Source organism: Erigeron canadensis, chromosome 2 (genome assembly GCF_010389155.1).
Source record: "Erigeron canadensis isolate Cc75 chromosome 2, C_canadensis_v1, whole genome shotgun sequence".
Lineage (NCBI taxonomy): Eukaryota > Viridiplantae > Streptophyta > Magnoliopsida > Asterales > Asteraceae > Erigeron > Erigeron canadensis.
The window spans coordinates 20,797,593-20,809,997 of NC_057762.1; the positions used below are offsets into that span (position 1 = coordinate 20,797,593).

At 32.7% G+C, this 12,405-nt stretch overlaps 1 protein-coding gene across 1 annotated transcript; it reads left to right on the plus strand.

The window, feature by feature from the left end:
* The first annotated feature begins 861 nt into the window (after positions 1-861).
* On the plus strand, positions 862-8,557 carry LOC122589717 (TOM1-like protein 4). The gene is made up of 10 exons (XM_043762042.1): positions 862-1,022; positions 1,443-1,613; positions 3,309-3,387; positions 3,770-3,868; positions 3,962-4,075; positions 4,394-4,539; positions 5,333-5,414; positions 6,257-6,342; positions 6,824-7,018; positions 7,774-8,557. The coding sequence occupies exons 2-10, from the start codon at positions 1,486-1,488 to the stop codon at positions 8,468-8,470; spliced, it is 1,626 nt and encodes a 541-aa protein (XP_043617977.1). The 5' UTR covers positions 862-1,022; positions 1,443-1,485; the 3' UTR covers positions 8,471-8,557.
* The last annotated feature ends 3,848 nt before the right edge of the window (positions 8,558-12,405 follow it).

A 12,405-nucleotide genomic window follows, 5' to 3' on the forward strand; every position in this document is an offset into this window, starting at 1 on the left:
TTGTGATTACAGTTTTTTGTTGCAATTTTAATTTTTTGTGCGATTTTCATGGCTATTTTTTGCTAATCCGAAAAACCTTAGCTATTTTGGTACAATCGTAATGAAATATACCTAATGACATAATTTTCTCAATCAAAAAACAATGTTAACTATATCCTTAAGTAGAAATAGAAATGAGCTAGAGCTCCCAGTCCTTTCTAAGGTATGAAGTGACTTAGTTGAACATAATGAGACTAACGATGCGAAGCTGCTTAATTGAAGATTGTATTTTACATTTTAAAAATTTTTTTTAATATGAAAATCTTTATCTTTATATATAATAAAGAATGATTATTTTTTAAACTATTTTTAGAAACAATTATGATGTGGCATGTCTACAAATTTTTTAAAAATGTTTTTATTTTATTTATAATGTCATATCTAATTAATAAAATTTTAAAGATAAATAACCAATTAAATATTTTCAAAATGTTTTACTTTATTTATGATGTCTACAAATTTATTCTTTTATTAGAAAACAAAATAAATACTTTTTTATATAATATCATAAATGTCTTTTTATGTTTTATTAAAAGTAATATATATAATTATTGTATTAATCAATTTAATATCTTTAACCCGAGTTATAATATATCAATAACAAAAATTATATGCATTTTTTTAGATTTTTATTGCTTTTAAAATTTCATTAAAAGTGCCCGGGTTAAAGCCGGGCTGATTAACTAGTTTAAAAGTAAAATGAGATTTTTGAGACAATGTGGTTCTTGGCGTGTTGGATTGGTGTGGTCTTTGGTCATTGCTCCAAGGACTTGGTCATAAGTAAAGCAAGTTGCGAAGAAAGAAAGGCTGACATATGGAAAAGAATTTTCTTCCCATACACGTTTACTTTCATCTCTTTTCTGTACTTTCTATATACCATCATCATTCTATTAAATTATTATCATTCACTATTCTTTTTTGGTCGGAAAAAAACATCTCATCTATTGTTTCCTTCGCAACTTAATTACCTACTTAGTATTTTGGTAAGCAACCCAATGATCATCATCCCAATCAAGAACTCGTTAATTATTTTATCTTTTAGTTCAACTCTAATATTGATGGGTTTTCGTACAAAATCCCAACTTTTTCCTCGGATTTTTAAGGGTTTTTGTTGAAAATTTATAAACTTATGGGGTTTCGCCAAAAGTTTATAAATTTATGGGGTTTTGTCACAAGATCATAAATTTCCGGGGTTTTGTGAAAAGTTTATAAATTTATGGGTTTTGTCGAAAGTTCATAAATTTATGGGGTTATCACAGTCATGTGTATAATATTGATTTTTCATATATTTATATATTTTTGTCATTTATTCTTTAGGGTGTTTTTTGTAACATGTCTTTGTTGTGAAAGTAATAATGCATTGTGTTTTTTCTTGTAATGATTTAGCTTTGTGTTTTTTGTAGGAAGATTATTTCAGATTGAGAGTATTAAAAAGGCAAAATATAAATGGCAAATAATATTAGTAACAATAACAATGTAGCAGAATATGCTGAAAGGGCAACAAGTGAATCGTTGATTGGTCCGGATTGGGCTATCAACATTGAGTTATGTGATCTTATCAATATGAATCCCGGGTATGACTTTTTTTTTATTTTTATTACATATTATTCCGGTGTAGTTTTTTTGGGTAAAAATTGATCGTTTTAAGATTTATACATATCTGTGTTTGAATATTTGGGGTTTATAGTGATTATAACAATGGTTATTATTTATCTAAATGGATGATTAGTTAAAAGCTACTTGTGGGGTGCTGAAATGATTTTCGGATGTAAAAAATCGTTATTAGACATATCTAATTGTAACAAAGCCGACTGTATGATATGTTGTTTGATAAATTATGACTATTCAAGGAATTGGTAGTTCTGTTTACACTTAGGTAATCAGTATTGTTGCAGCCAATACAAAAATTATTATCTCAAACTGATACCCAAGATAGTTAGACACTGACTTTACTTGTTGATCCAAATTGTTTCGACCCTAAATAAGAATGGTTATGTGTTTATTTGAGCAGCAAAACTGAATATCTGGATTTCAAACTGCAATGATCAGGTTTAAAGCATATCTATAAGTCCCCTTAATATGATGTCTGGCAGTTTTATGTGGTCTTAATAGTTTTATATGGCTCTCTTTTGGTGATCACAAACCATCTAATGTTATAAATTGAAATCATACACTGTTTTCATTCTTCAATAAGGGTTTAAATAACAGAAAAATTCGTGTAACATTTTGGTAGATGCTTGGTGAGAACCCTGAATATAAATTTACAAGAAATCGAAAATTAAACAGACATAAATTAAAACCTCAAAGTAGGATGATGACAACAACCAAAATCCCCTGATAAAACAAAAAAGTCAATTAAAAGGAAAGATGTAGAAGTCGTGGTCTTTTGCATCTGTGTCCTATCTTGAATATCTCATCCTACAACTAAACTAAAAATCTCGGTCCCTTCTTTTCTGTGTCTCATACCATACGTGCTGCTTCATTGTTACAAGTAGCTAGGCGGGTTTCAACATTTAGGATCCCCAGATAAATAAGAAGCGCCTATGATAGCATATTATTTTCCCATTTGAGGCCAATGGTTGCTTGCAAGGGGTGGTGAACTGGTGATCAGCAGTGTTCAATGTAAGATTGCCAAATTCCGGTTTCAGCAATCGACATGATATATTTGCTCACATTTCTCGTGAGGGTCACAGTTACCTAGCCATTCAAACTCTTTCCGGTAGCCGTGAAAAGAGCAACTTGTTTGATCATTCATAATGCTTTATTACTGCAACCAAAATCTCCAATGTAACCTTATTACTGTATCTTTTTTCCTATACGCCTTATGTAGCCATTGTTTGGCTTCACCTTGAATATGGTAAGAAGCTAAAGATTGTGTTGGTGTTTCTTGACATTCAAAAAATTGACCGACCCTTGTAAATCATTCATTCGGATCATCAGCGTAGTAGGTTGAAAATTCAAGTTTTGGTGACATGGACATGTTTCACTTCCTTCTTGTTGATGCTGTTAACATGTCCTTTGTTGAAAAGAATTCAAAGAACCATCTCAAATGTTTGGTCACCGCATCTTTTAGACGTTATATAACTTGCCGGAAAAGCTGATTATCATCTAACCCATGTTATCTTAGTGTTGTTGCTACGCAATTTTTAAGTGCTTAATTCGTTCTTTGTTGGCTGCCATACTGCTGATAATTACAATCATCCTGTGTTGGCTTGAGACTAAAGATGTTTGCAAATGTCGACTGAATTTACTATATGCTTGAATTGCAGACAAACAAAAGATGCATTAAAGATACTCAAGAAGCGAGTGAAAAGCAAAAATCCAAAAATACAGCTCCTTTCTCTGTTTGTATGTACTTCATTTCGTTATGCTTTTCTTTTATGGTCATGGTAAGAGGTGGCAATCACAATTTATTTATCTAAGAAAGGTTAATTTGGGATATAGTGTATCTCAATTCAAATTTATTAGCTAAATGGAGGATTGGCCGAAACAGTTCAAAAGTCTTCCAAAGTGTTTTCTTAAGCATATGACATTACAACTTTCTAAATTTTTATATACAAAATCATATAGTAATGAAGATAATGTACCCCATATAATGTGGACATAAGTTTGTTTGCAGATCAACCAGACACAATCCAAAAACTATCCGTTCAAATCATACCTTCACATCTTGCTACCTCTAGTCATATTTGTCCATGTTTGTGATTTTGAGGTTATTGGCTTTGTTTAGGTATTGGAAACTCTAAGCAAAAACTGTGGGGAGAACGTATTTCAGCAAATGGTTGAACGGGACATTTTGCACGATATGGTCAAAATAGTAAAGAAAAAGGTGTTATATAATTTGTACTTTTTGTCTTCCATGACAAATTCCATTTTGCAAAAAGTTTTAAATTAGTATGACCTGTATTCATTGGTGTTGCAGCCAGATTTAAATGTAAGAGAAAAGATTCTTATACTGATAGATACTTGGCAAGAAGCTCTGGGAGGTCGTGGAGGAAGATATCCACAATACTATGCAGCGTATACAGAACTCAAGGTGCTCTGCTAATTTATTCATATCACAATACTATGTAGCATGGTCATCAAACACTATTATTAATCCATTTTCAGTTGCCTAACTAATAATTAGTGTGATATGAATGATTGCAATTATGATGTAATAACAAAATAATCTGACTAGTTGGTGATACAACATAATCTGAATCGACATTTTTTATGTAAATTGCCACCTGTATCATATATTTCAGTCTTTACCTTCTCTTTTTCTGATACGTTTGTCTCAATCTTTTTACTTTCATTGTGTTCTATCTGTATGTTGCTCATTCCTTGAACCAAAATCCGTTTTCTTGGACAGGCTGCTGGGGTCGAATTTCCACCCAAAGAAGAGAACAGTGTGCCATTATTTACGCCACCACAAAGTCAACCGATTGTTCACCCTACTTTGGCATATGAGGAAGCTACTGTTCAGGCCTCCCTTGAGACGGATGTTTCCGGACTCAGGTATTACTCAAATACTGGTCCCATGGTTTTTAACTAATGTTCGTACACATAACTTAAGGTGTTATACCTATTAGAGGCGGCAAAACAAGCATGTTGGGTAATGGGTTGAATTGGTAATTTCTATGTATGTGTCGAAATAGGTTAGGTCAGGTTAGACCATCCCACTGATACTTTCTTGTATATGTTTTCTGTATATTGTAGATAACAAATGTGTTCAATTTTATGGAGAAACATATATTATTGAAATAGTAAGATATTATTGTCTAAATGATTCAAGACATCGTAATTGTTTAAATATACGCTAGCAGACTAATGATTTGCTAATGCATTTGACCCATCCGACTTGTTCTCTTATAGAAAGTTTTCTGCGTTATTTGGAAAAAATTCTATCCAAATTATGCTTCAGATACTGTCATGTGAACTTCTCATTTTTTTGCGGTCCAAGAACTATCCAGTAAGTTCTGGGTGAGTGGTCTAAATTTAGCCTCTCAAATTTGTAGTTTATTAGGCAGGTACCATTTTTCAGTCTTATTTTTTCATATACCAAGTTTCACTTTTTTTTTTTTATTTTAAATAAATTGTTCCAGTTACCGTTTTTAAGTTTTCATGGTCTTTTCAACCTTTAGATGTAAGGAAGCTGTTTTGAAAATCAGCTCTAGTGAAACTTCTTTGAGATGAACATAGATCCATAACTGTCATCATGTTGGACTGTTGATATCAAACTTGCTACAACTGTCATAATGCATTGATTCTTCATTTTTCAGTTCCCTTAACAAGTGTTATTTTGATCTAGTCTGTCAGAAATTGCTAGTGCAGAAGGAATAGCAGATGTGCTGATGGATATGCTAACTGCTTTGGATCCTAAAAATTCTGAGGTAATAATTTGTTTATTTATGGGTTTAATTAACTAAAAGTGGTAATTTCTACTCATTTACTTGAATGTTGGTTGATTTGGTTGGACTTTATTTATCTATAACAGATTGAATTTAGAAACGTTCCGAAACATAAAATGGTCAAACAGGTTTAAAATAACTTTTTAAATTGATTTAGTCAAACCAAGTTCGATTTAAATTCTTCTAATTGTCCTGTATGTAGAGTCCTATTCATGTCACAGTTATTCATAAAACTCAAAAGCGGGATAAAGACTTGTTTACTGGTCAACCTGACCCGATGCAGTTTTACCGGCATTAAAAATATAATCATGTTGACCTGCTACACAACCTATCCGAACTACCTTTTTCGATTACACTTTCTTTCCTTAATTAATTATTAATATAAAATACATATAAAATTAATTTTAACTTTTACTTATTTTATAAATAGGTTAAATTATTAATAACTATAGAAATGTTTTAGTTTAGTCATTTGAATATATTAGGTTTTTAACATGTGCATAAATTATGATCTCTATGTCTCTCTTAAACCAACTCGACAGCCACCAGCCCACCACCAAGTACCATCAAAAACCATCAGATATGTAAAATTCTACAAAAATGTATAAACTATTTGTCCCGCCTCATTGTGTGGGTGCTATGCAAGTATATAAGAATATAGTTTCATCATTAACTCTCACTCTCAAAAGTTACTCTCTTGTTAAGTAATTGAGTTACTGTAAATGCATTGTTCACTTAAAACTATTTTCAAATCTTTTAACACTGTTTATATACTTCCAAAATTTCACTGTGTTTTTTTTATTGACTTTGTTGTATTGTGGCAGGGCTTAAAGGAAGAATTGATTGTTGATCTTGTTGACCAGTGTCGCTCGTACCAGACACGTGTCATGACTCTTGTAAATAGTACCTCGTAAGCATCTTTTAGTTTTCTTAGCACTCCTTAGCTATCTTAAAAAGTATACGTGGCAATTTGGGTGTGCTGGATTGGGGGTCAAAATGAGTAATTACTGGCGTCTTTTGTTCAGGTTCGGTTGAAGCAAAACTCTTATATAGTCTATTTTTTGCATAAAATTGGAAGGTTTAGTGGTAAAAAAATAGTGCACTTTTGAGGGGCTTTCCACATATTCCTTTTTGAGCATTGTTTTCTTATTTTGAAAAGCTAAGATTAAATTGATATTATGATACAAATAATATGTGCTTTTTGAGCAATGTTTTTATTTTACCTTTTGCAACCCATCAGAAATAAAAGATAATTTGAATTGACCCATTGATAGATCTAAACTATGTACAAAGCTAAATGAGTTAAACAAAACATAAAGTGAATCAATAAACGGGTCAAAAATTTCACCCTATTAAATACTGAAGACTAAGTCATCTATATATTTTATCAGAGACGAGGAGCTTCTAGGTAAGGGTTTGGTATTAAATGATACTTTGATACATGTTCTTGCCCGCCATGATCAAATGGCAAAAGGGGTTCCTGCTCATTCGGTAGTAGAGGCACTGAAAAATTCAGTTGTACCTCTTGTAAATGTAACTCATGAGGATGACGAGTCTGACGATGATTTTTCCCAGCTATCCCACAGGTGTGTATGGTGTTTTACCTTTTGGTTTGAAAGTAATCAATGAAATTTCCATTTAATATCTAGCGATATACTTTCAGCTCACTTCTAATATGGTCAATGGACTTATAGGCTGTTTCTAAGACTACTATATTGATAAAGTGTTTAGTTCGAGTCTTGTAAAAAAAAGTGATTTTGATACAGGTAATGGGTTTTGGTAGGTTTTCAGGAAGTTGGATGGTTTTAGTAACTATTTTTGAAGTCCTTTGACCAAACTCGAGTTGAATTCAACATGTGTTGCTATTTACTACTTATTTTATACCCTTTTCATATTGCCATGGAATATTAGTTTATAGCCTTCCTGTGTGGTAGAGGTGGCAATATGGGTAGCTTGGTTGTTTAACCAGGTTGGTAAGGGTTTGCCTATGAAACATTATAGTACAGGTCAAATGGGCCGGGCTTGGTTGAGCTGGTGGACAAATTTTTTTTTCTTTTGTGGCTTACTAATGTTATATAAATAGTTAACTAATCAAGTTTGTTAGAAGTTAATTATTACACAAGTTTCTAAATAAAACAAATTTATGAGGTTGTATGTTTTAGGCAGTAAAAATACAGCTACTTATCAGCTGTTTGACCCATTTCTTCTGCTATTATATTTGTGTGACTTGTTTGAGTTAAAATGTAACTCAATCAACCCATTCATAAGTGAATGGGCTGAAATTACATTGACTTTTGGGTTAACTTTAAGCCTGCTTAATAATCTTGAGTGTATATTTCAGGTCATCACGTGATACTTTGCAGAATGGTTCAAGAACTGGAAGGGTGCGTGCTAGTCCAGTTCTTCCTCCATCCTTAGTATCATCAAACAAGACAGCGAGTGCAGTGGTTGATTATTTAAGTGGCGATTCGTATAATTCTGAAAGATCAACTACCAAAACCACAATCTCCTCCCCTCCACCACCTCCTTTGGATGATTATGTAAACCCGACTGCAACAATGTTTGCTGCAAATGATGAACCAACTCAGATGACCAAATCCATGGACAATAATCTTCCACTTCGTGCATCCTCTTCTGTGTCTGTCAAACCACTACGAACAACCAAAGTTGCCATCTCCAGCCATCCTTCACCTCCATCAGATGATTATGTAAATCCATTTGCTGCTGTTGATGAACCCATTCGGTTGACCAAACCCATGGAGGGTCCTGTGTCTATCCCACCACCACCGTCGAAGCACACTCAAAGACGGCAATTTTTTGAGAAAAATCAGGGTCTTCCTTCTGGACCTTCAGTTTCTGGTAGCGCTTCTGGTCATGGTTTATATTATGACAGTTTAGTTGGTGAGACTGGGAACCTCTCTCTTAACTCGTCAATTCCGGCCAAGAAAGAGAAACATGAGGATGCATTATTTAAAGATCTTGTTGATTTTGCAAAAGCCAAGTCATCGTCATCTTCGAATCCAAATAGGTCATTTTGAACTTCGTGATGTTTATTGAAGAAATAGTCTTAAACTAAAATGGATTTTGCTATAGCTTAATAACCAATAGTTTTTGCCCACTAATAATCAATATGTAGTTTGTGTATTTATTAGAAGTATAATTAACAATAGCTGGTAAGTTTCAGAAAATCAGGCTCTGCCAACAAAGTTTAGACTACGCAATCACCTATGCTTTTTAGTAGGCTTGTCCTGATACAGCTCCACCTTGACCTTTTGACTTTTGGGTACTGTTGATGTCTCAAATTAAGTAAAAATATTGTTATAGAAAAAAAAACCCTATTACCCATGATATGATAATCAACACAAACAAAATCATACACACATGTAAGCTAACGAATAAGCACGTATAGTTATTGGTCGAATCCTAAAAGCTACAAAACGAATGCTTCACAACGGGCAAATAGTTTTGCAAACCAAAACGGTAATGGGACTTTCATCGTCAGTCATGCCTTCAGATTGACTATATTGATAACGCGGTCAATCTCATGCGCCTCATTCACCTAGCGTTTCATAAACCCTAACTTTCAAACAATCTTCAAGTAGAGAATAGGTCCAAAAAATTATATTGAAATCTGATGAAATTTAAATTTAGTTGAATTATAATCATATTGTGTTTGGTTGACCTGAATTGAATGAGATTTATAATAATAATAATAATAATAATAATAATAATAATAATAATAATAATAATAATAATAATAATAATAATAATAATAATAATAATAATAATTAAAGTTAAAATATAGTTTTTAATTAGTTTGATACTTTTTCAAAAATAAAAGAATTTATATAAAGTATTTTAAAATTCTTATAAGAGAATAATTTTTTTATAGGATACTTTATAAAAGAATTTATATACTAAAGTTAGCTTTTTGTAAGTTTTAATTAAATTATAAATATTTTTTATATAATTATATTAGAGTTTATAAATACTTATATAAATATTATCTAATTTTTTTTACAATACTATTTATATAATGATTTTAAAAATTTATATATATTATTGAAATTTTAATAAGATAATACTTATATATAGATTAGTAATATAAACGTTATAAGCTAAAATTAGATTTTTATATAAAAAAATATTTTTAATACGTAGTAATATCCGAAGTAATTATTAACAATAATATTAATTATTTAACAATATTAATAAAAAGTATTGTGATATAAATATAGGAATTAATAATAATAATGATAATAATAATAATAACAACATAGTTTTGAAATTTTTTAATAATGGAAGTATAATTATAAAAGATTTAGTTTTATCAAAACTTGAATTCCAATAAAATTTTATACTTTTCATAAAAAATGTGAAAGAATCTTGAACTTCATTCGAATTTCAATTCCAATTCCATTCCAATAAACACACCATGGTTATAACATACATTTCCTTTTTGAGCTATCCTGACGAGTTGATATGAAATTTCATGGATGATGGATATAAAAGCCTTTACTCTCTAAGTTTGAGCTATTTGAAACTAGCGCGTGCATATTACGATGATTATGTACTCATTCCTTACTATTAAGATAGTTATTGCGCCCTATATTATGATAATGTGGCTAGTCCTTACTACGGAGATAGATATTACGTATTGAGATTTGACGGCTTGAGAACTAGTGATTATTCCTGTGAAATTCATTATGAAATTAGATATTTTCTAAGTATGAAAGTTGTTATTAAGTACCCCTCCAATCCAATTTTTGTCACTCGTGCCTTTTTTGAAATTATCCCACATCCTATTTCTTATGACACAACTATTCATTATGGACAAACGACAACGCGATATCATCGGTGGAGCATCTTCTCACGAACGTTGGACGACATACTCTGAGAATTGTAGTCCCAAGATATGATGCGACTCTATCCTTTTAGAAACTGCGCATAACCTTCGTATTCGATCTGAAATGGTGCGAACCATATGTAAACGTCAATTGAAGTCGGAGACATATGAATGGCGAGCAGTTTTTAAAGCCATATGACGATACGACGATACTACTAGGACGCATTTCCATATATTCTAGACCACACGTCCTGAGGATTGTAACCTCAATATTTGGTGCGATATTTCTATTCTAACAAGTGTACGCAAACAACTATCTATATTATCTAAGTCGGTGCGAAATACATCAACGTTATTGAAAGTTCTAGTCCATTGGGCAACGAAAGACATAGAAGTGATTTCTTTAGCTCGCGCAAGGAGTCTGATTCGAGCCTTAATGATTCTTTTGTTTTTATATTTCCTATGTCATTCATTCGGAACCAAATTCTGTATCCTTGATGTTCTTCATGATTCAAAGTAATGATCACCACCGCTTCTCTTAAAAAGTTAGTGACCTAACAACATACAACTCACTTATGCAACACTCAGCAACGGCGAAATCGAGTAACTAGTACCCTATTCTTGCTGTGACATCAAGGGATGCGAAAGACGTTAAGACACCGGTTGTCCATAAGTGAAATACTCGGGATAACTATATAGCATAGAAAATGATATTGGATAACGTACATAACGTAGGATGTGGAAATCATATGATGTGTAAGCCAAGTACAAGGAAACACAATCGAAGAGTATACCAAGCTTTAACTTGGAGAAAGGATCGAACCTCTTCCCTATCTATGTTGATCGACCAAAAGAAAAAAAAATATTGAGCGGCCAACGAAAGGGAGGTTGTGTGACATGAAGGTCACCTTTGGTTAAGTATAAGGACTCACCTAGAACTCGGAAGAGATCACTAGCAATGTGGAAAAACGAAAGTTGTTGGAAGAAGAAAACTAAGGACAATAAGATATTAGGATGTGTCGAGTAACCCTCGATATTAAAGAGTAACAAAAAGGATTCCGAGATATCCTTTTCTTTTTCAAAACACCTAAGTAGATGGATATTTGTTACACGAAGAAATAAGGAATCTGGCGAATTGAAGACCGTTAAGGCTGGCGAGATGAAATGAAGAGTACGAAATCCCTTACATTTTCCCAGAGGAAAAATGTTAAGGGGGTAATCGCACGAAGGAAGATACTTGAACATGGAGTATGAAACACAAGATTATACCTTATCTTTCAAGAAGAGTTATTCACTAGCATCATTGAAAGAGATATGAAGTAGAAAGTAAAGTAGAGGAAGGCGATTTAACCAAAATAGTAAAGTGAAGGTATTCACGTCATATACAAGATGTAGTTCTGGAGGTATTCATCTTTATGGTGCTCCACGTGTTATACTTCAAATACCTATTGGAAAACCTCTATCGAAAGACAAACTATTAGTATAGCATATCAATTAAGCTGAGAGAAAGCGGTATACACCCAACACCCGATGGAGGCTAGCTTTACTAAAGAGGAGTATAGTCGATAAGTGAAGGAAGCACGATGACCTGTGATGGTTATGTCCTCAAGGTCAACGGTCGTATGGAGGTAAGCTAAAATTAGATGAACTTGGGTGAGAAAAACATTGCAACACATGGTGAACAGTCAAGGGCCATTGACCCATGAAGTAGTGCGCCCAAGAAAAGTGAAGAAGGAAAACAACATGGAATTGCTAAGTTGTAGTGAAAGCAAATATGAAATATGACGCTAGAAGTCAAGGCACATATTACCACCACGATCAAGGAAGTTGGTCGCGGAACTAAGTTTCAAACAACTACAAACTCCGGGAAGAGCTAGTTATGGAACGTTTGAACGAAAGCTTGATAAGGATAAAACACATATGTGATGAGTACCCCTGAATTAACTTCAAGGACTAGCGACTGCGTGTGTGTCATGGAAGATGACGATTACTCTAGTAAGAGATGGATTTGAGTGGTGAAACAGTAAGGAGTATGGTTACCCATAAGAAGACAAAAGGAAAATGGAGGGAACCAAATGGTTGAGAAAAATACAAAATAACCGATGTTTCACCTAAATTATGTTACAT